This window comes from Syngnathus typhle, linkage group LG4 (genome assembly GCF_033458585.1).
Source record: "Syngnathus typhle isolate RoL2023-S1 ecotype Sweden linkage group LG4, RoL_Styp_1.0, whole genome shotgun sequence".
NCBI lineage: Eukaryota > Metazoa > Chordata > Actinopteri > Syngnathiformes > Syngnathidae > Syngnathus > Syngnathus typhle.
The window spans coordinates 18,428,704-18,453,149 of NC_083741.1; the positions used below are offsets into that span (position 1 = coordinate 18,428,704).

The following is a 24,446-nucleotide window of genomic DNA, read 5'->3' on the forward strand; positions in this document are numbered from 1 at the left end:
TTCCCTAATGATTCCTTGACAAGAGTTCAAAAGCAATTTTTTAGGTGGCAGTTACTTGCACTGTCAGAGGAACTCCACTGGGAGTCGGTCTCTTGCCCATGGCGCTGAATTCATTAAGCGAGAGGGCAAACTTCCTTGCATGTGCAATTATCTGCCATCTTCAAACTTTGTTCCGCACAAATAATGTTGCCTGTAATTTCACACGGTGAGTCTACCAGTTAAGACATCTGACAATTAGGCATGCGGTAAAAAAATCACAGATCCATTGAGAGAAATCAGCAACTCACAAAATAGAACTTGATTGTTTATTTTAACACTGAACGGTTGAGTTAGTTTCTGAGTTAGCCTGCTCAATAGAAGCAATCATTTGGACTTTTTGCCTGTCAGGCACAGCGAGAAGTAAAAATAAGAAGAAATAAAATAAAATTAGAGACGCATACGGGCTGAATTATCGGGTTTAGGAGAACGATCTTTCACAAACTTCCTTGGAGGTAATTTATATCTTCGTGAATCCAGTCAGACTCCAGTGGATGAAAATTCTAAATATATAACCACTTCTAATTCATCCATTCATCCATATATTTATCCATTTATCCCTCCCTCCCTCACTCCCCACCTACATCCATCCATCCATCCATCCATCCATCCATCCATCCATCCATCCATCCATCCATCCATCCATCCATCCATCCATCCATCCATCCATCCCCCCTCTTTTTTGCTCAAAACTGTAAATTGTCAGAATCTCAATGAAACAGAGCGTCAGAATTAAAGGCACTTGATGCTCTCTTTGTTTTATATGCCAAGCGGTCAAGTGCATTTGTTAAGCAGTGCACGGCAAAAGGTACCTTGCAATAAACTTTTGTTATTTTTATCTGCAATGCAGCAGCCGAGCAAAGCGGGCAGCGGACTCTGACTGCGCCAAGGACTTAAGCCCCCACCCATTGATTTGGGAGCATCTCTATCGTGCTCAGAAGATCCGAAGAGAACACTCCATCTCCAAATGCTGTCTGAAATCCAGGTCGCTGCCGTTTCTTGATTCCGGCATGACTAAGAAGAGTCAGCGTGGAGGCTTAAAGAAATCCATATTGGTTCCACCCATGTGAAGCCCTGCGTGAAAGGTCCAACGTGTCTTTTGGACAGCGTCTCTTGTTAAAGCTTTTTACAACTTGTGCTCTTCTTGTGAGAAGCCAAAGTTGTAAATGTTCTTTTGAGTGTCGTGCCATGTTTTTTGAATGATTAAAAAAAATTAAATTATGTGACTAACACTGCCCTAAAGTGACGCAAAGTGATTTGCATTGGAAGCAATAATACAGTAAAATCAAATAAGAACTCCTTCAACCCAATTAGTCTGTTAAATCGAGATTGTGCTGTACCATAAAAACATATTAATGATAAAACATTAATGCTATCCATCCATCCAAACATACCCGAGTTTTATACGTCCTAAAGGTGGACACAAAAATTATTTTGTAAATGAAATAAAATACATTTTAATGGTCAGAGAAAAGTGGTTAAAACAATGCAACTAATATTACAGCACTGTTGATAAAGCAAAAGCTGGAGCCTATTGTTTGGGGTTTAATAGCCCTCTGCTCGGGGGGTACCAAATCAAGTTTCCATCGAGTGTATATTCAACCAATAACATTGACTTGCTGATTCATTATCAATGATGAGATAAGGAGATATGAAAATAATGATGAAGCTCAAGGCAGCAGTGTCATCCTTCGAGGCACTCGGGGATTCCTCTCATCATAAATGAAACAATATTTTCCTTTAAGCCGGCGACCATGTGATGGATTTAGTGCTACGTGAGCCCTTTATGCTTCAACGGAGGGATTTGAACCTCCAAAGGAGCAACATGAAGGCCATCTGCTTGTCTCATTAACGCTGATGCTGCAGCATTTGCGCCTCCAGAGGATGAAGGTCTGTCTTGGAAGACGCTTGAACGATATATACTCATCTTTTTTTTTTTTAACGTGTGTGTGTTTCTTCTGGGTTAAGATGAAAGCTTCATGTCTCTGAAAGTGTGACCTTGGGGAATGCAAAAAGTCACAGCCTTGAAGCCTGTCTGAATTGAACGTGAATTGCCTGTGGTTTAGTTTTCCGCCTCTCGTTTTGTCACGCGGAGAATTTGTCAAAGTATTCGAAGGAAATATGAATTATGCTTTTGTGTACACGGTTAAAAAGAGTTCCTGGGTGTCTCAATAAAAGTCTCTGAACACTTACTTTTTAACTTTTTGCCAAACATTCAAGTATGTGCCGCTTATCAGAAACTAACTATGTGAGCAAATGCTAATCTCTGCATCCAGCTGTTTCTTGAAAGTGACAGATCTTCCCCTAGCCTGGCCTCCAAGTCATGGGTGATATGTCAAGCAGTTACATCATTTTGGGAACAGGTCACATTTATACAGCTTGTCTGAGTGGGCAGAAACTCTGAAACCCAAACATATGTAACTGAAACATACATTTTCATAATATGGCTTCTTTGAAAACAAAGATGATTCAATTAAATGGTCTTGTTAAAACGCTAAAGTAGTAACGCAACTGATTCACAGGATAGCTAAAAGTAGAAATCATTGAGTCATCATTCGAGGAGACGTATTACAATTTTAAACAGTTAGCGACATCCCTATGACATGATTTTATCAAAATACGCAAAAGATCAAGAATTTCAACATATTTCATGCACATCTTCAGTAGTGAATGATACCGATAACAAGCACCGATACCACAAACATTTTCGATACATAATATTTCCCTCAAAAAACTATGACGGATGTTTTTTTATTTTTAAAAAAAAGCTATACCCAATTATAGTAATTTTTCTTCAAATTGCAATTTTCTGTCCTTGTATTTGTTTCATTTCTAACTGCTGATCATACACCAGCCCCAATAGGACAACCAATACTGGTAATGGTCAACGTCGCGAGACCGATACTGCAAAATAAGTCTGGCATCAGCAACCTGGTCCCTGCCCATCGCTAACCCACACAGATAAAAACTTTTCAGACACTACACTGAGAGTATGTGGCACATGGCTACATTAGCCAACACACAAAAAACCCACAGACACTGCTTGGACCATTTCAAGTATGCCGCTAATGCATCCATCCAGCAAAACTCAATACAGCTCTGCTGTTTTGGTTTTGACAATGACTGCCCAAGGCAGGTGATGTTTCTGCGTGATAGTCTTTCACACAGTAGCCTCCAGTTCTGTAGTGCCCGTACAGTTTATAAAATACAGTGGACAGTTTGGAACAGTGCTTAAACCTCTTGAGGCCCATTTGAGTTAAAGCAAATGAATGCTTATTAAATCCAGTTTAATGGTTTTGGATGGAGTTTAAATGGTCACTGGAGCAGAGTGGATTTCAATTTTTTTTTTTTCAGTGTTGCAACATGCAAACATTGGGCTGCAAATTCACAACAACAATAAGAACTGCTTCGCTTTATTTCCCCAGTCAACCGGAAAACACAGCACTTGAAGATCATTTTAATAATCTGCTATGATGTGAAATAAACTCAGTATGAAAACAAAATACAAGATGTAATCACCGCTACGGATCGGGATGGATATTTGTATGCAGCTGTTCTGCAACAAACAAAGTGGATTCAGATATTACACCACGACGCACAAAAGACAAGAGGGAAAAAATTGATTTGCACTGACCCGACAAATATTTCACAACCGAATTCCTCCATTATGGTCTTTCTCAGACACAGCTAATCTTCTCATTATCCTACTCTGGATCACATTAGACTCCAAGTGAAGCACGGCACATTGCTAAAATAAATCACTTGCTCTTCTGCTCTCTTTGGTTGAGCAATCGGAAAAAAAAAAAAAAGGCAAAGCGGTCAGATTTGTTTGAGAGTGCAGTCACAGCTGTCACCGGCAGGAGGTGAAAGGGGGCCACGCACAGACCACTAGCATCCTCCCTCTCTCCATCTTCCCACATTTTCCCTCCTCCCATTTGACAGCGAGGGAATGGCGAGGGAGAGATGTGACTTCGCTGGGAGGCCAGACAATTAGTGGCTGCTGAAGGAAGGCAAGCTGACAGAGAGGGAGGGGAAGAGGGGTTGGGGGGTGAGTCACGTGACCTCTCTCCATTTGTTGGTATCACAAAATGAAGGGCTCAATCAACACATACCGACTTGCCTTATCAGTATTTTTAAAGGTGTGCTATTTCTATCAATACAATTAGAATTGTGAAATTCTATATTTACACCGTGTCGCCGGGTTTTATTTAATACACCAGAGTGCGTCCGTGACTAATGTGCGAGGCGAATGAGCAATTAATGTTGACGTAATAAGAATAGCGCATGTGTGTGTGTATACTTTGTGCAAGTGTGTGTCAACATAGGGGATTAGTTTTAGGAACTCTAGGTTGGCTCACACAAGAAACTCAGTGACGAGAATTGACATTGTAAATCACGATCCCATGATATTTTGGGGAAAAAAATAATTGGGCTAACCTTTTCGTTGTCATCGTCATTTATAAGTTACATGCAGAAATGAAAATAAGACATACCTTCCGGATATATACTGATATAAATTGGGGTTTTCCCAATGTTGTTTCAGACTGACAAAAGACTCGTAAATTAAGTAGCGCCAGTGAATTTGCATGTTAGTATAAGTGATGGATTAGATAGATAGCCCTATAAATCACAAAGACAAAATTCTCCCCGCCCCAGATTTTACTGCAGCCATAAAACTTCAAATCACTCTCAGGCAAAATGACAAAAATGGAGTTTGCCTGTTCTAGTTCTCTGTGATTTTAGTAATTATGACCTTGAAGTGTTTTTCATATTATACAGAAAATACAACTTCGGGGTCACTCACAATGTCTGTTTTGTTAATAAAATCCAATAAATTAGAAAATTAGTCCAGGAAAAAAGCTCATGTTTCAAAAACAAGGATAATCAAAGTGACCCGAAACTTTTTAAATAGTACTGTGCCAGCAAATCACAAAATAATTCTTCTTGTTACTGTTCTACATTTGAATCTGAAATATTCTAGATATTCATGTTTTCTCACCACAATATGTTCTCGCCTTAATGCCTATTTTTACACCTTCCTGGTCTTCGCAATGAGTTTGCACACTTCGGTTTGTGCTGAAAGAAGGGGTGGCAAAAGAGAGAGAGTGAGCGAGTAAGAGAGAAAAGGGGAGGATGGCGAGGGAGTGAGCTTCATGCAAGGGAGGGGACAGACATTCTCCAAGCAGGGGAGCCGCGCTTCAGTCTGGCCAGCAAGGAGGAGAAGCAGCACCAGCAGCAGCATCTTCATTGCTGTCTGCCTCCCCCGATTACTACTGCCACTACTACCGCCACCAATCTGCATCCTTCTTTCGGACTATACACACCCAAGACTGAAAATAGAGGAGGTTGGAGTGGCTTTTTTTTTTTTTGGGGGGGGGGGTAGGAGTGAGAAAGCATGCAGGAGGAGACGTGGAGGTGCAGCTGCGGGATGCGTGCTGTCTGACGGACACCCAGCGAGCATGATGCCGCTGCTGTGAGAGGCTCCCGTGAGCTGCGCACCCAGCCGCCCTCTTCCCCTCCCTCTCCTCTTCCCCTCCTTTCCTCTCCTCTCCTCCCCTCACCTCGCCACCATCACCGAACAGCACTCATTTGAACGCAGGGACACGGAAACACCACCACTACCGGCCACCGGCGTCCTGCACGGGAACTTGACGCAAACAGGTATTTTTTGCGTGTGACATCTCCAAGCGTGCGTGAGGATGAATGGAGCTATTTCTTGTTAGCGCCACCTTCCATCCAGCCATTGTCTCTCTCTGTGATCCTGTCATTGCATCCATGACATGCTGCTTGACCGGAATGCAGAGGGACCATGGAAATGGCACTCGTTTTATTTCAAGAAGGAAAAAAAAATTAAAAAAATTGTGCACATGCCATGCACTCTCTCCTTTGCGGCTGCAATGACAAGTGCTCGTCCTGCTCCTAAAAAAAATGAGCAAAGCATTGCAATGCTTTGGATTTGATTTATCAAAAAAATGCACAGATTTATAATCTAGGCAATATGATCTGAAGATGCTAAACCCCCCACCCCGCCGTCACAGTGGTGTGTTCCTCTCCCTCTCTCTCTCGCATGGAAGCTGCAGAAAGCAATCATGCACATGTGTGTGCATGCATGTGCCAGATGCGACGCACACGCCCACATTCATCCACACTCCGCCGTAATCCACGAGATCATGTGCTCCTGGAGACATGACGTAACACACATGCGTATACAGTAACCCCCACCCGCCCTCAACTGCTCACCCAATCCTAAAACATGAGCACAAATGACCCCGATCTGGCAATTGGGAGAAATGGGTTAGCAAGAGAGAGTGGCACACATATTGCAGAGCTGTGTGACAAATGGAGTGGTTGAGAGTGCTCTGCTGATCAGATGCCCCTCAAGGGAAATGGAGGAAATGGGTCCCTGGATACTTGTAATGATGGCCTCGGGCTTGCTCTAGGGAGAAGGTGTGGCTCCACTCCTTGTTTAATTTCTTTTGGCAATTTCCCAAATTGGACTGGCACTAGGACCGCAGGAATTCTTCACACACGCATGCAAGATCATTTTTCGGCTAGACCTCATAAATTAGATTTTTTTGGGGGGGATAAGTAAATGTGAGTTTTCCAGTTTCACACTGACTAAAAATGTTTAATTGTTAAGTCAGGCGGTTTAGGGGACAACTTTAATTTGTGAGCCAGTAAAATCAATGAAATATATTGAAGGAAACATAGTATGCTATTTTCCCCAGAAATCAGAACAGTTCCCAGCTGTCTTAAAGGGAAACACTGTGAATATTTACATTTACATTCCACCCAGAAAACCTATTTATTTCATGCCATGTTATTAAAGGAAAAAAAATAAATATTTTGTGTGTGCCTTGGAGGCAGGCAGCTGACTCAGTTCCACTGCTTTAATTATTGATGTGGGCTTATTGGTGCTTTAGCCATGTTGTGCTGAGCTGTCAGGACAGTGACGTTATTTACCGCTTTCCTGTCGCAAGATGTTCCATTTACCCTTTTCCCCTCTTTGACATTAAGGGCAACCTTCCGTGGTGCGATCACAAAAAAACTAAATAAGCCAAAGAAATGTTAAACAGGTTAACCTCTGCAATCCCCTCCCCATGAAAAATTAAAGTTGAATTTAAAAGGATTGAGAGAAGGAGTTTCCCTTAGCCGGGAAGCAAGTGAGCTGTGTTCACTCCCACAATGACGCAAACACCCGTTTCTAACTGCTCGCATGAAAAAAAAACACACCAAGAGACAAAATAATATGCAAAATAAAGAGTGTAATGGACATCAACCTAGTAAACGTTTTGTTATCTGCCTGTTTATGAAAACGTTAGATAACTGTACGTTTCTCCATGAATGATCTTCCGTTGCCCGGTTGCTGTTAAATTCACTAGTGGCGGTGTTGTTCATTTGCAGTTTGGATGCAAAGGTGTGAACATCTGCTCTGGAGCGAGTCTCATAATCTCCACAATAACACCAGGAGAAGTCACTAGAGGTGTCAGAAAAGTCACTAAATATAGCAAAAAAGTCATATGGTGTCAAAATTGAGGAGGTAATGAGTGTCCATACGTGAACTATCAACTTACAAGTTGGTTTCTCTTTTAAAATCAGGTTACCGTATTTTTTGGACTTTAAGCTACTGCTTTTTGCACAAGTTTGAGTCCTGCGTGGTTTATCTGTGGGTTTTCATGATTTTTATGATGTTGTATAATTAGTGCATAGTCTCTTATATATGAAAATTAAACATTAACACACCTGCGTCTTATAGTCCAGTGCGGCTTATATATGAACAAAACAGGATTTTCCCTTAATTTTAGCTGGTGCGGCTTACGGTCCAGGAATTACGGTAGTTGAGACTGAATCAAAACCATGTCTGCTGGCTGCAGCCAAGTTTTGCTATTCAATCAATTCGACACACAGACCGAAATCTTAACCGTCAATAAATCTTTGCCGTTATTATCATGGCTGTCCCCATTGCTTTCAATGGACCACAATAATGTGCCGTCTCCATACAAAACGACAAACCTCAGGTTATTTATACACACGAGGACGCAAGATCAGAACCTCTCACAAGCCACTCGCGTTATGCTATGGCGAGAATGACAGAGAGGGCGATCAGCTGAGCTGTAAGAACATTTCACCTGTCCGACATAGTATGGCTGGGAATGAATGATCGTTGCATTCGCAGCTGGTCCGCTGGATGCGGGGGTCAAACTGATAAAATGCAAATGGGGTGCAAAAGATGATACAGACATCGTTCATCCCTTCTGCCTAATTCCTGCGTCATTACACCCTAACGGGACAATGCAGGCGATACCTCGCGGGTATTACCGAGTCATTTGTGTAGCGACGCTAGCTTGGGTAAGAGGCTGAATGCTTCATTTGTCAACGCCTAACATGCACATGTCAAGATGGTGGCTCCATGGAGCTTTGCCAGGCGGCGCACTAATTGTTAATCGGCACTCGTTTAAGACGACCGCTCTTTTACTGTGATTTGTTCAGACAGCAAGCGGACATGGAACGTGCTTTATGTTTTCCTCATGAAGGGGCCGGGGCGTATTCATTTAAGAAACTGTCGATTAGGGGAGGTGTCAAAGGCCCCGCCATTTTAATCATCCTTATTAGAGTCACGGGTGAGCTGAAATTCTTTCAGATGATAAGCACAGTTCACATCCATAGTATACATTAGACTTAAAACAGATCTGATTAGCTGGACCTGGAGGCCCGATATTTTGAGATTCAAACCCATAAACACAGAAAAGAGGAAGACATGCAAACCACTAGAAACAAGATGTATTGTAATGAAGATGGATGGATGGACGGATGGATGGATAGATGGATAGATGGATAGATGGATGGATGGATGGATGGATGGATGGATGGATGGATGGAGGGATGAATGGAGGGATGAATGGAAGGATGAATGGAAGGATGGAAGGATGGATGCCAAGTCAATGCAATGCATCCAACATTATTGCAGCTCTGCGTGGTTTTTGTTCTCTGTGTACTCTAGTCGAAAGGAACATGGCGGCTAGCCAAACTCGGTATTATTCAAATTAGTCAAACTGATATCGCAAAGACTGAACAGCCATTCAAACAGACACATTTACTTCCATATGCAGCTCACAAAAGATTTGAATTAGTTGTCATTTCAGACATGATGTCACTGCAGAGACGCAACCATTTTGCATATAAGCAATCAATGTGAAACATTGTGTCTATGAACTGAATAATTAGTTATTGTTTTTTTTCCTGATGATGAAAAGGCAGGCATCTAAGGGATGGCAGAAAGGGCTCGGGGAAGCCCATTAGACCCCAGAGGAGTTAATTTGAAGGAAAAACAACTTGTAGATTGGATTTATCGTTTGTGACTCGAGCCTTGGAACTTTTCTGACAGCCCTCAAAATATGTTTTGTTGGGCGGCTGGATTTGCCGAATTGGGTCACATACTACATCGTCATGTTTGAAAAGCAACCATCCATTAGCAGCGAGGCTTATCCCTGAAACGGGAGCAGAGAGACTGGATCTATTTCCAGGAGACATCGGGAAGAGGGGTGAGGGGCGGCCCTTGTTCAGAAGATTGTCTATTGATTTTTTTTTTTTACATACTTCCATTCATGACTGAATTCACTGACAACACAGAAAGCTATTCCCGCCCCTTTTACCTACACTTCGTTCATTCTAATTGACCTCATTTCACTCATTATTTGCCCCAATTTTAGGTTGGCTCCAGTATCCTCACTTTTTCTGCTCATTACATTATATAATTCAAGTGCGCAGATCATATTCAATCATTACTCTCATTTCAGTGCACAGGAAACCACTGGAAAGGAACGCACTTATTTTAGATTGTGAGATTAAATTAGACACTTTTCCCTTTCCAATTAAGTGGTTCATCTGATGAATGTATAATGATAGTTTCCTGATTGTATTATCAAAATTGTATGTCACTTGACATCTAATCTTCCACACTTTAAAGGACATATATCACGGTAAATTTACTTTTTAAAGGATTGAAATAGCTTGGTTACGTGAGTTCCCGCCCACCCATCAAGGAGAAAACAAAACAACCTGCTACCTCCCTATCTGCTTCTGAAAACGTGTCCATGAGCAAGATGGTCTGTTCTGTCTATGTGTGGAGGAGATGCTAAAGAAAATGCTAAAGTACAGTATTTTGGACTCATAGTTTGGGGTATATTTAGGCCATGTCTCAATTGCTCATTTGGGGGTTTAAACAGCACTAACTTACTTTTTATGCGCATAAGACCAGGGAATGAAATCAAGAGCGTGTGAAACAGCCGGCCGGCTGCATTTGTGTCGGAACGGGAAATGCTACTGAAGGAGGTGTCAACAACACTCGTAGACAAGAGGTTGTTTGGAGGATAATTGGCAATCAACCTGTGCCGCCCTTCGGATATGAGAATGTGTTTGCCTTTTTGGTATGCCGTGAGCTGGTCAGGTGATTAGTGTTTTGGACATTTTTTTTATTGGATTACAATGAGTGAGGTAGCAAGGCACAACAGTAAAGTTGCAACTGGACAGGTAAACAGTTAGAAGGGAATTGGCAATTAAGTTCTGTAGGGTTGTGAGGAGTGTAGATTAGTGTGATCATTAGTTTAAGAAGGTTTGTTACTCAGGGTGATGTTTTGAAATGCTTCATTCGAGATGACCGACAACTACTCATTAGACAAGATGATACATGTGCCATTCACTGGAGTGCAAACCAGATTGTCAGAAATAATCTTGTAGTAGGATTCCAGTAATTCCTGAGGGATTGGTACTAATGTGCCCAACGAGGCCAATTATTGGACCCTGAGGTAAACTGCCGTTAGCCAGACATCAAAATATACATGTAGCATCAATATCATCATTTGAGTTTCATCACTTATCAATGTTTAAAAATAAATTTGATTTTCTAGAGGTTAGTGTTTTGTGGCACTATGGTGCAGCCGCTATAAAAATTCGGGTTATGTCACTGCCATATAAAAGGAAGTCAGTCATGAGCTGAGGACCCCCCCTCTCAGAATTCTTATCATAATTCTGGGCCAACAACCCAAACCGTAGGCGATATACGTTAATATGATTAATGTACAACAAAAACTCACAATAGTGGCAGTAATTACAAATAAATAAAAAATCACCCTGTAAATTGTGAGCCTAATTTTGTCTGTCCTTTCCCCAATCAAGAGCCCTGAGGAAATATGTAAAAAAAAAAAAAAATGTAGTTAAAGTCCTGGCCATCAAAACTCAAAAAGTATTTCTGATGAGGCTGGCTGATAAAAAAAAAAAAGTTGGCGTTGAAAATGGAGCACTATAAAGAGCGTTATATATCTCCAGGCCTCTCTGAACTAATACCACGATAATGAAGTTAAAAAAAAATCAGACACTCAGATCCAATAAAAAGAAAAGAACAGTGGATGGAAGATGTCAATCAAGTGCTATCTGTGCCCACACTGTCTCCTGAGGAGGTCATTCAGTAGAAGTTGTGTAGGTGGGCTCTAACTGCACGGCTTGTGATGTTTCGAATGGAAACAAAGTCCAGGAGGAATGATGTTAATGGGTTAACTCGACATGAGGAAACTCGAAAGGTGTACCGAAGAACCCTTAGTGCAACGCTGACTAACCGAATCCGACAGCAGTATTACGTCACTTCTTGGTTTGTGTGGCAATGTCAGGGCATATCAAATCGTTATCTTTTTTCATTCAAGGTGTATGGAATGCTATCTATGAACCCAACTGACAGTTTTTGAATAATCAGAATTTTTGAAAAAATATTTTTGGGAAAAAATATCGAGGGAAAATAGTTACTTGTATTAATTAACAAAAGGTGTCAGAATTGCAGGCAAGCGAACTTCACAGCAGTTTTAGTCATATGAACACATTAATTTGCTTTTTCTTTGGCTTTTGCTTGCTTCAACAAGGATGTAAGAAGAGCGGGTGATCATGAACATAAACCAGACGTTACAGAAAATCACTGGACTCATTTGAAGCAGTATTATACTTTGTGTTGTCAAAGTTAAGGATGATTTGTAACTTAACGATACCTTTAATAACGTTAATTTGGGAGCGACAGTTACGAATCTGAGATCTACGTAATTCATATTCCCATTATCATTTTGCCATCAAAGTTAGAAATGAGTATTTTATTATGTCTCTGTCCCGTTGTGATTTTTACTGTTGAGTTTTATGTTATAGAACCGAGTTTGGCAAAAAGTACTGACACTTTCAGCAACTGGACAAATGTATTCAAAAGTGTAAAGGCGCAAACCTAGAAGAGACAAAGACCATTTTTTTTCTAGGGCAAAAACTGTTCAAATAATCCAAATGTGTTTGACTTTAGATGTTCGACCCTTCCACGAATAAATGTCACTCCTCCATATTTCACATAAAAATAACAACTAGTCAAATCTCATATCTAAAGTGCAAGAACCAACAACCATACATACTCCAACTGAAAGTACATGCTGATGTCCTTCTCCATTAAAGCTAAAAAGTGAGTCTATGCTTTAATGCTCTTTTGACAAGTGCAGGTCTTTGTATGAATGAGGCTGTAGTAGACCGTCGTATCAACACTGTAAATCCCGGGACTAATATGAAGCAGCTGTCAAAACCTCTGGATGACAAACACCGCTCTTTCGACTCAGTTGACCGGGTTCTCTCATTGGTAAACAAACGGCTGCAGCAGCTTCTCCAGACTGTTTAAATTTTCAACACGATGCAGTTGCAAGCGTACAGTCTGCTGCACACATGTATTATCAACACATGATCGATTCGAATACTAAGCTGTACACACCGTGACTTTGCACGTGAAACCAATGGCAGCACAGATCATTAACTTTCAATGTTTAATTAGTTCATACGTCATACTTGCTATTATAATCAATAAATGGAAAGCGCTGCACTGCATCTGACAACTCCATTCGTCTTACGCCGGAGCTTGATTTGAGAAAATTAATAATTTGTCATCGTTTTTCCCTTTCATTCATTTTACCATTGGCAAATGATATGTTTGCTTGCACTGTATGGCTGTACGAATGATTCATCTATGTTACAGGGAAAAACTGAACTTTATTGATTTTCTATTTCACATTTCAGGGGGATTACCTTTACTGGATTTAAACCACACCGACAGTTGCATCACCCTACGGTCCTGGTGAAAAGTGGTCTGCTCTTCACAAAAAACAAATTGACAATCTTCACAGTGCCAGAGCTCTCTTCTCTATCTACTCCTTCTCTTGTTAATGCTAAAGAGTCGTCAGGGTTGCCATCCATGGTTTCTACCCTCATCAAGATTATATCAGCTTACATTGAAAAGATTTGCAAAGGAATGTTTACAAAGAAATTGGCAAACCCAATTAAGAAGAAAGAGAGAAGTAAAAATAAAGAGCCAACAAAATTGACCACAGACCTACATGCAAACAATCCAACGCTGTCTAATACAGTAAAGACCACTGTTAAAAAGATCTCCAAATGCTCCTCAGCACGTAACGTATCACTGGAAGACGACGACGGCAAAAACGATTGCTCATCCCTGTCGCCCACTTTCAGTTATCGCGTGGCCATCGCTAATGGACTCCCTAAAACCGCCCCTTTTTTGAATAACAACAATGAGAGCATATTTCCCGAGGTTCTTTCAATCGACAGTAGCTATTCCGACATACTGAGCGACGCGAAGCCAATACGGAGGCTGGATGAGCATAAATCGCACACTATGCCAGTAAGACGGAACCGGAAGAGCCTCATCAGTTTGGCTCCCTCCGACGGGAGCTCTGAGGGTGAAAGAGTGGAACGCTCCAGTCTGCACACTCTTCGGCTGGGAGCTCTTCGCAAGTTGAGGAAATGGAAAAAGAGTCAGGAATGTGTCTCTTCAGACTCGGAGGTGAGCAACTGGAGGAAGACCCTCGGCATCCGGAGCAAGTCTTTGGACCGGGCGGGACGGCAGCAGAAGAGTTCCACTCTGGAACCCGGCTCCTCCTCCACTGGATGCATCAGTCAGACACAGGATGTCATGGAGATGATTTTCAAGGAACTTCAAGGGATCAGCCAAATAGAGACGGAACTGTCCGAGCTACGTGGCCACGTCAACGCCCTGAAGAGTTCGATTGACGAGATCTCCAGCAGCGTGGAAGTAGTTCAGAGCGAGATTGAGCAACTTCGCTCTGGATTTGTCCAGTCAAGAAGGGAAACCCGTGACATCCACGACTACATAAAACAAATTAGCCACCAGGCCAATAATTCTACTCTGCGTTTCCTCAATGTTCCTGAAGAAAAGTCAGAGAAAACAGAACATCTTATTTATAAATTACTAAAAGATAAAATGGGTCTCGCCGATGCCCATAAAACTATTAAAATTGAGCTTGCTCACAGGTTAGGACAACAACGAGAATGTTCTAACGCCAAACCTCGTCCCATTATAGTTATATTTGCAACACCCCAAGACAGGGATTTAGTCTTGAAAAAATGCTATAAACTTAAAGGAACTGGAATTACCGTTTCGACCGACAGTTTAACTCGGGAAGGAAAAGAGCGAAAGGACAAAGCAATGTCCTCCTCACAAACCTACGAAAGTATGGATATTAAGGTATCGGCAAAAGACAAAGTAGTAGAGAGCGATGACTGGGATTCCATGGATAGTGACAAGGAATTAGATGAGCTAAGCAGAAACAAATATGCAATGGTGATTTCAAAGCCCGCTCACAAGAGCAAATCGGAGAAAAGACGATCCCACGACCACAGCCGGTCAGGGGAGGAAGCGAGTTACTCAGGTGCAGTTCACTATGCCGATGACACATACTATGACCCCGACAAGCACGGGAAGGCTTACTACTCTGATGTGACCTCTGGTTGGCTCTCTCAGAGTGACTATTCCACGCCAAAACTCAGCCGCTCGGAATCAGACTGTTCAAAACTTTGCCAGTCGTACTCTGAGGATTTTTCAGAGAGCCAGTACTTTACGCGGCCCAATGGCTGCTCTCTGTTATCCTCCTCAGATCAGGAACTGTGGCAGAGGAAACAGGAGGATATGGCCTCCTCTTGGTATGCTAGCCCCAGTCACCCACTCAGCCATGAGAATCAACCTTATGAACACAATGAGATTGAGACAACTGAGACTGTTGACAGCGGGGTGAGCAATGGACTCGTTTGCATGTCTGGGGACAGAAGCCACTACAGTGGCTCCCAAGTTTCTCTGCAAGCTGACCTGTCACCTTGGAAAGACTGGCACCACATAGAACAAGGAGCTGATTCAGGTTTGGAAGTGTCCATAGAGGTCAGCAGTCCATTTGACCCCTCTACCATTCCAGGTTTTCCAGAAAATATCACTAAATGCCAAGAAGTTGATTTACAATTTGAAGGGGAGGAGGAGTTCATGATGCTTGACAGAGAGCCTACCCTGCCACCAGTTACTACCCACATTATTACACCCATTGTGGAGCGTGAGTCCAGCAAAGCACATGTGCGCCAGTCAAAAGAGAGTTCCAAGGGGGTAGCAAAAGAAAGTGCAAAAGGATCATCTAAAGATACCTCAAAAGCTATAGCTAAAACAACAAACAAACAAATTAAAGATGAAACCCCCAAAATACAGGAAAAGGAAACTGTAAAACCATCTGCAAAGACTTCATCTAAAGTGACTTCAAATGCCATCCCAAAAGAGCCTATAAAAGAGAAGAAATCAACAACAAAAGAGATTCCTCAGTCCTTCCCGAAAGAAAACTCAAAACCTGCAACTAGATACTCCGCAAAGCCGGCCCCTGAAGATGTAGCTAAAGTAGCGCCTAAGGTCATTTGCAGTGAGGCAGTTAAAGTCAGCAGAGCACCCCCAAAGGTTTCCCAGGCGATGACACCGAAACAAAGCCCAAGAGAGTCACCAAAAGAGAGCCCAAAAATCACCCCGATAATGAGCCCAATTTCAACTCCCAAGGAGTCCCCAAAAGAGTCCCCAAAAGAATCCCCGAAGCAGTCGCCAATGGTCACGGTTAGAGAACCCCTACAAGGTACACAGAAACTTGATTCTAAGGAGGTTACCAAAGAAGCTACAAAGGTACTGCCAAAAGAGATCACTAAAGTACAGAATAAGGAGAGCAACAACAATAAAATACTCCCAAAAAAAGATTCCAGCATTCCAATCAAAGAAGCACCAGTTTCTAAAGAGACCCCAAAGGTGTCTCTTAAAGAAACCACCCAGGCATCTCCAAGTCAATCACCTCAGGTAGTCTCTCCAGATGGCCCAAAAGTAGTTGCTAAAGATGCCCACAAGGAAACTCCAAAAGCAGTTCCGAAGGAAACCTTTCCTGAAATCGATGTCAATCACAGCTTTCACCAAACTCAAAGTAAATCCTCAGCTATGTACCGCAGTCAGAGTGAGATTCGAACTGAGAAAGTCGAAGAGGTGCCGAAGTCATGGAGCAGCAGGCTCAGTATAGACCTCAGTGAAAAGTCGTTTGGCTTTGGCTTTGGTTCTACGCTGCAAAGGGCTAAATCAGCTCTAGAGGTTGTGTGGAAATCTGGCCCTCAGAATACCCCCGCACCTCCTGAAGAACCCACAAACCCATCTCCGTCATTCATGGGGCGTTTCCGCACAATCTCCACCTCCAACGCGCCCTCTGCACCAGACCCACCTGCTCACAAAGAACCTGTTAACTACAAACCGGAGGAGGCGGAGATAAAAGGTGCAGAGAGGGAAGCCGTTGAACAATCAGAGGATGGTGAGACCCACTACGTTGAGGTGATGGAACAGGTTCTGGCTAATTTGGAGAACAGGACTAATGTTAACGAAACTGAAGAATTTGTGCAAGACTGTGAGTCTCCTCAGGACAATGATGCATTCGAGGACATCCAAGCTTCTCAGGACAATGACGTCCCTCAAGAGACCACAGAAGATTTCAGCACCACAAGAGACACCGAAGCAAGCCAAGAAGCACACGTCCTAGAATACGACTGCGGATTGGATGAGCAGTTTGATGAGGAGTACAGTGAGGAGTATGAAACCAACGTGACCGAGGACACGGCCGAATACGACGCCATGGTGGAGTATTTGGATGTTGAGGAACCTGACGAGACAGAGGACAATGACATCACCGAGGAAATGGAAGAGGGTGAAGAGGAAATTGAGGAGATCGAGGAGCTGATTGAGGAGACAGCCGAGGTGTCTGAGAAAGTGGAGGAATGTGAAGAGGATGAAAGCAAAAACATAGATGAGGAGAAGCCCGTAGCCGCAGAAGCACCACCGAAGAAACGCGTCCGACCGACATTCAAAGAGGCTGCTCTGAGGGCATACCGGAAACAGATGGCTGAACTGGAGCAACAGATCCTGGCAGGAGGTAGGACTCCTTCACTTTGTTTACAATCACTTTGACATAGTAGCTTCTGACAACATGCAGGGAAGACAAAAATCTCCCAAGACATTATTATCCTTGATCTCTCAAAGCTTCACTTTAAAATGTATTTGCATCACGCTTTGGAATTAAAAAAAAATCATACTGACCTGGTTATAGTGACAACTATGACCCCTAATTGTATTTTGCTTGTAAGAAGTGAGGGACACGATAAAATGTGAATAAAGCTAAATGGTTTGTTATTTGGCAGCATGAGATGAGGACGCATTTGGCAAGCCACTGATCCATGTTAGAAAAAAAAAAGTAAAGAGGCTACTGGGGCAATGAGGGCTGAGCTCATTTGATTTGCAAGTTTTAGGCATAGGACTGTATATTTCAAATCAATTGTCAGAAACCACAGTTGCATAAAATATATAATCAGTGCACTATTGTAATCTCTGACAGTGCATTTTAACTTGTGTTGACTATTTCCACTAACAAAAAAGTGCCACTTTGACAAGACTGACTCACTAACATACTGAATCACCCCTCAGTGTTGCATGTTCGGGGTGAGGCTTGCAGTCGACTCCAGGCATAAGACTTGTAAGAAAACCGTGCAGCGGATTACAGACTTTCGGCTGTTTTCTTCTTACCTTATTGACATAAACAGTTTGAGCAGTTTCCTCCTTTTAGTATGTGTTGTCTAGTCGTGTTTTCCTCTTGACTGACAGAAGCCATCGCCGTCATGTTCATGCTGGTTTCCACTGTATTAATCTGTAATACACAAAGAGACAGGATATAAAGTAAGAGACATGATCCTGCTTCAAGAGAACCTTAATAGTAGCACTCCAGAATCCTGATTGACCTTACACACATGCGGAAACCTTAAAGGTTGGTACCATCATAACTCGAGGACCCCCTGTGTACTTCTGAAAGTTTAGGAGAAATTCTGAGCCTGACATTCTGTTTGGGGAAGTTTCCGAAGACCTGACGAGACAACCCAAACACTCTAATAGTTTGCGGACATTGCCCGGTGAAAACGGCTCGACTGAATAAGTAAAATTTGAAATCTGGGGCTACCACCTCCTCAACACCAGGGGCTCTTCTCTCCCTGTAACTGCATTTCTCATAGCCACACTTTCCTAAGAAATATTGCACTAAGCAAAAAAAGGGTGTACCCTCCTTCAAACTTCACTAGAGGCAGATCTCTATAAATATTCCAAGCAAGGCTGACCTGGTTACAATGCCCTTGGGAGTGTGAATTAGCATCTGAATGCAGACACTGCTATAGCCAGTTGAAGAAGGGCGAGCTGGCAGGAGTGGCAGGCAGCATTGCTGAGACTCCCTTCACAGCTCGCACACAGACCAGCCAGCACGCATCAGAGCGCACTCATGAAGAGTACACACATTGGCTTTATAGGATGGAAGCGTCAAGCTAATGAGGGGGGGAATATGCATGCGTGTGTTTGCAATTATGGCGCTCTTTGCACCATCTGTAGTGAGTTGCTTTGTTTATCGGATGCACTTTTAGACAAGAACAAGCTACTGTGAATGGCAGCCAAATATTTAAAGACGTCTTGGGGTAGATTAGTACAGGGGTTTACTGTTTATGATGGGATTGTGTTCCCAGGTGGTAACTTAAAACTAATTTATATGTAAATCGGAACAAGGTGCCAGGTATTACGGAACTACTACACTGTTGAAAAATCTAAAGTTATGTTGAAGTCATAGCTACAGGAAAAATCCCTGTAAGCCCTGTTGTGATTGAAAAATTAAATATAGATATATTCTCACAACAGTAACCGGAAAATGTGTAAAATGATAAATTGAGGTTTAAAATAAGTTGAGGTTACATGTGAGTGCAACTTTTAGAGCAGGGGTGTCAAACTCATTTTTTTCGCGGGCCGCAGTCGTCATAGCTTCTTTCGGAAGGCCATTATGACTGTCAACCCAAATAAATGTATGAGCACCTCATATTATATACAGTAAAAGCTACAAAACAAACTGACAAATAACTTGTTTTCAAATCAGACGAGTAAAAACTGGTCAAATATTTAAAAAAAACAAAATATTATTAAAAGTGAAGACAATTTGCAATTCTAGTAATGACACACGAATTTGATGCACAATTTGTCTTTGCGGGCCACATAAAATGATGTGGCGGGTCGTATCTGGCCCCCGGGTCTTGAGTTTGACACCTGTGTTTTAGAGCTTATTATTTGTTCAATGCTGCGGTGCTACTTCGGCAGTGTCTCAGCATGTAATGAATGCTGTAAGCAACCCGCAACTAATGACTCCAGGGTCTTTTCGAAGCTATGATTATGGGGCCCAGAGAGCTGTGAAGTCCCCAACCCATCTCTCTTTCTGTCACAAGTTAATTCTCATGGAAGTCGTTTGCTGTATTGAAATGACAGATGTTTAATTACCTCTGCTGAGGAGGTTTTCTTTGGGGTAGAGGTATTTTTTTTAGGTTTTTATGATGTCAGCCTGGCAGCGGCATTACCTCCACACACACATACACTATGGCAAGGCAAGGCATATTATGGCTGAAAAGGTATTTGGACACTGGCAGTTTATAGGATTAAACTGGACTCTGAGACTAATTCTTCCCATATGGCCTCGTTTGGATATGTCTATTATTCAATTTGACATCATCAGCTCTGGATCAGTGCTCAGATTTCTAAATATGCACAGGACATATTTTTTCTTGAACTGGTGATCTTTAGTTGATTACCTGCATTTTAGGCTGATCTGCTCTGACTCGAGTCCCTCAACTCTGGGAAATCTTGTCCAAAAACGAACAGACACTAAATTGGAAGTGGTGACTTAGACCTGCAGTTGATATCCAGCATTAATTGAGCTTAGTATAGAGCAGAATCTGTCAGTCGCCATCTGAGACAGTACGAAGGAACCAAAGCTTAGAGCCAAAGAACAAAGCTTTTCGAGCTATGTGCAGACGTCAATTAAACTCCCAACAGCTGCCTGATTACCATATCTGTCTGTTCCTTCTTCCTGAAAGTGTCTCCACCCAGAAATACCTTAGTGTGACTCTATGCACGACAGCTTGCTACCTCACTGTGTGGTTTGTCAATGAAAAAATGTATGAAGGTAAACAGTCATCTCGAGGACTCTTACAGAACCGCCACCACACATGGGTCAATCGCCCAACATGTCAAAAGAGTGCCGTTGAGTAGCCCTCGCCAACACTCATTGGCAGGTGAAGTGCTTGACTCGTGTCAGAACAAAAACCCTCATTGAAGCGAGTCTACTCGAAAAGAACCCAACAGGTTGCGGAAAATCCTTTCAACAATTTGTCATTGTGCTTGCCAAGATCAGTAATTACATTCTCAGATGTTACACGCTGAAGTCTCGATAGGCAAAGACAACAAACATTAATTCACTTTTCATTTGATCCCTCTGACTCATCCAGCACTCTACCCACTGAAGCATTCGTTTCATTTCAGATGAAACGCACTATTTGTTATTGTGTGAGCAGAGCAATCTTAAAATATGCTACAACAGTTACTTGCTGATAGCTTTTATTGATGACACCATTTGAAAATGTCATCCTTTGGCATCGCACTATTATCCTTTGTCACTTACTAAACAGGATTGAGTTTTCGCATGGCCCGGTAGCCTCACGCTCAGTGTGGTCCCTCTGTGTCAGTTTCAGGGAGCGCAACAGAGCATGAAGACCATTATTTAGCTGGTTTCATGCCTACAATTCTTTCTGAACCCAATGACCTCACTTCTTTTGAGAGCAGCACTGGCACTTGAAGTAAACCACTGGCAGCAGCTACAAAGGCTGAACGACAATTCTGACTGCTAATTTATCGTTGAAAATATTGTGACTCTGTTTTGCTCTATGCACTTGCTTGCAACCCTGTGAAAAAATGGAATTTTTGTATTTTCATTATCCTACTTCTGTCCTTTGATGATGGCATTATCAAATCCTCTAGTAAGATGTGACCTGACGTGCTAAGCATCAGTAAAATCCCTTCCATCAGTTTGAGACAAGGTTAAAGCTTGTCTCTATAGTACAGCCATGTGTCATGCAGCTATTACTGAATTGGGGGCTTGTTTTTTGATTACGTAACAATTGGTTCACCCGCTCTAAGGATTTTTTTTCTCTCCTGCCCGATGTGCGCCCGCCTCGGCCTGTATGAGTAAATAGAAACACACCAGCATATATTTGTGTGTCTGGTGTGTTCATCCTGGAGCGAATGTTGTGTATTTCCCGCTATCAGCCAAAAGCAGGCTTTTCTGCTCTGGTGAGCGCTGATCTACACGAGGTGTGATCACGCGTGTCGGTTCCAAGATGCTAAATTTACTGCCATTGTTACTCGCGCAACACTTTTGCCCACAGCATGGGAAAAGACCTGGGCCGCTATCTTTGTTACTTTTTGCCCCCTGCGAGATTTAAGGCACCTGTGAAATGAGGTTCATCTCAACCGGCTGTAAGGCTTTTATCTCATGCAACTGCGGCTGAGCGATGACTCAATCTTGTCAGGCTGCGGCTCAAAGTAGCTTAGCTGATTGCTGTCCGCGCTGCCTACACACACAGCTAAGTGCTGTTCCTCCACTTGGGTGCAGCCACATCCGATATATTGTGGCTTTGGCCGCACAGCAAGGCCAGAAGTTGCACTGTGTTGATATTCCATGTTTACAAAAAGGATAAAAGTCTCAATGGGGAACCACCAGCATTGATTGAAAGATGACTCAAAATAGAAAAGATTACAATTGACTGGTTGAAAAATATTGTCTAGAGGTAGGTTCTGTCCAAGTTTCAGGACTAACTTGTCAGCCTGCATAATAATAAAATGATAACCCTAATCTTGTTTGTTCAACCCCATTGCTTCAATACTGCCTCCTGTTCAGAGCAAATAGGAGGAAGGTTTACATGGCTATGATTGGCAATGATTCCAGCAGTATTTCTAATCATCATTTTCATTCATTGGCATTTCTGCTAGGTGATTGCATTCCTGGGGAAAACGGCAGATTTAGTTGCTCCGTGCTCTCATGTTTTAATCATTAATTGTCTGAGCAGTCCTCTTGACAGCATGTCAACAGCAAACAAAATTGCATGGGGTTGTTGTAGTTACGGCTGCAATTTAATCACCCTCTTATGATCACCTGTGTGTAGTTTGTAGTACATAACATTTGCACAACATCACCATCTATCATATGCCGATCAATTGTGGACTAATTACAACTCTGCGGTCCAGCCTAAGCTCTCCGAGCAGGTTCGTCTGCAAAAATTGCCATCCGATACCAAACCCTTTGCACTCGTCCAATGTAGCGTGTCAACATGCCCGGTAATTCAGGTGTTCGATCAAAGATGCCGTTTATATCGTGTTGCATTGATCCGGTATTTAACGTGCATGGTTGTTCATTTGGCTCAGCCCTCCTGTGTCAGCAAAATATATATACTATATATATGCTCCATTTTGAGGTGTGTTAACTGCTTTACTCCGTAACAACTTTTCTCTATACAGTCGCTGATAAAAAATATTCCTGTCAATGTGCCATGTATTTTAAAATTATAATCAAGATCAAATTGGGCCAGAAAGTGACAAAGCCTTAGATTTGCATGCATCTAAGACCGTTGATGAGTTTTCAGTTATAAATCTATAATGATGTATTGCAATACACCAGAAAGTCTATGTTGTGGCATTACCATTATCCTCACATAATGAGTTATGGCCCTATTCACTCGTTAATTGCTTATGCAAGTAAGATGCCCTTGATTGAATTTGCTGTCATTTTCTCCTTTCAGACTGCAGTGGTTTGGATACTCAGGTTTTAAGTCACTGTTCTTCTTGTACACGTGATGTTCACGCATGTGCATGTGTTTGTGGAAGCGTAGTGGAATGTGTCATCCATAAACCAAATGTGAAAAATCACGATACTTTATTTGTCAGGTGTTCAAAAGAAAATCCAGCATGTGCTTAAAAAAAAAAAAAGAAAATCCATGCCGTCATCCTGTCATAACCCTTTTCGCTACTCCTTTTTTCCCCCGAGGAATTTGTGTGTAATACTATTTTGGTCAGTGAACAGGGAGCATTACACAATAGGCATATCTGGGCCCGAAGCACCAAGAGCGACATCATTTTCGGTCTTGAGCCCACAAATTACATTGATGTGGAATAATTTGGTCCATTTTCGCCTTTGGTGCTTCTCTCTCTTCCCGCTGTGTTCTCCGTCTTCTCCTCCTACTATTCACCCATCATTTAGTTTATCCTGAATTGACTCCTGAACGTAGGGGGGTGTTTTGTTCTGAATGAGCCATTTCGTGATTGGCCACGTAATTCGGAACCTGTGGTGGTTTTTAACAGTGCATTTGTCTTTTCTTTTGCAGCCTCGGAGTATTTTGGACCCCAAACTGCTCGGCTTGCAGTCTGGAGGGTGAGTGGTAGCTCATGTCTAATTGGTTCACAGTTTCTGGTTGGGCTGTTTTTTACTTTACTCCACAAACAGAGGCAGCAAAATGTGACAGGATCTTTTGTTTCTCTGCCAGGCACCCCCAATTAGTTAAGGCAGTATAAACTCTAGAATTTGTGAACTAGGGCAAGCTAAACGCAAAGTATTAGAATAGTCAGGCCAATTTCTTTACTGTGGACTGTAAACATTTGGGCTTCACGTTGAGGCATAGTTGTACTGGGACTGGATGGCAGGGAATTGGGAATTTCTAAAGAACTAATCCACATTGGCGTCACTTACGCTGGCTGACCTTAGGCTCCTGAATTGATCACCAACCAATCAAAGGGCACATGTATTTACACAAAGAACCGTTCTCACTCACGGTACCATCGAGGAACAATTCTGAGTCTTTAATACACCAAGGATATATGTTTTGGGACAAAACCCAAACAAGCAGAGATAGACCATACAAACTCCACAAAGGAAGGCCAAAGCAAATTTCTCATTGTTAGCCTATGAGCCAGAAATTTGATCCACGTACCTGCTAAGTTTTCTGTATGCAAATTTCCAAAAGTTACCAAAAAAGGTTACCACTATTTAACCCACATAACCCCAGCTCACAATTGGGCCATCTGGAGCACGACCTTTGCGTAGAAGCAGCGAGAGTTAAAGGCCCCTCCCCGTGGTGAG

The 24,446-nt window shown here is 42.4% G+C and overlaps 1 protein-coding gene across 1 annotated transcript in view; it reads left to right on the forward strand.

Moving 5' to 3' along the window:
- Positions 1–5,232: 5,232 nt before the first annotated feature.
- Positions 5,233–24,446, forward strand: part of LOC133153241 (protein unc-13 homolog C) — a 77,246-nt gene continuing 58,032 nt past the window's right edge. Inside the window, exons 1-4 of the mRNA XM_061277400.1 lie at positions 5,233–5,697; positions 13,120–17,342; positions 23,113–23,135; positions 23,695–23,741. Coding sequence (XP_061133384.1) covers positions 13,295–17,342; positions 23,113–23,135; positions 23,695–23,741 — 4,118 coding nt within the window. The 5' untranslated portion in view covers positions 5,233–5,697; positions 13,120–13,294. The remainder of the gene's footprint in view (positions 5,698–13,119; positions 17,343–23,112; positions 23,136–23,694; positions 23,742–24,446) is intronic.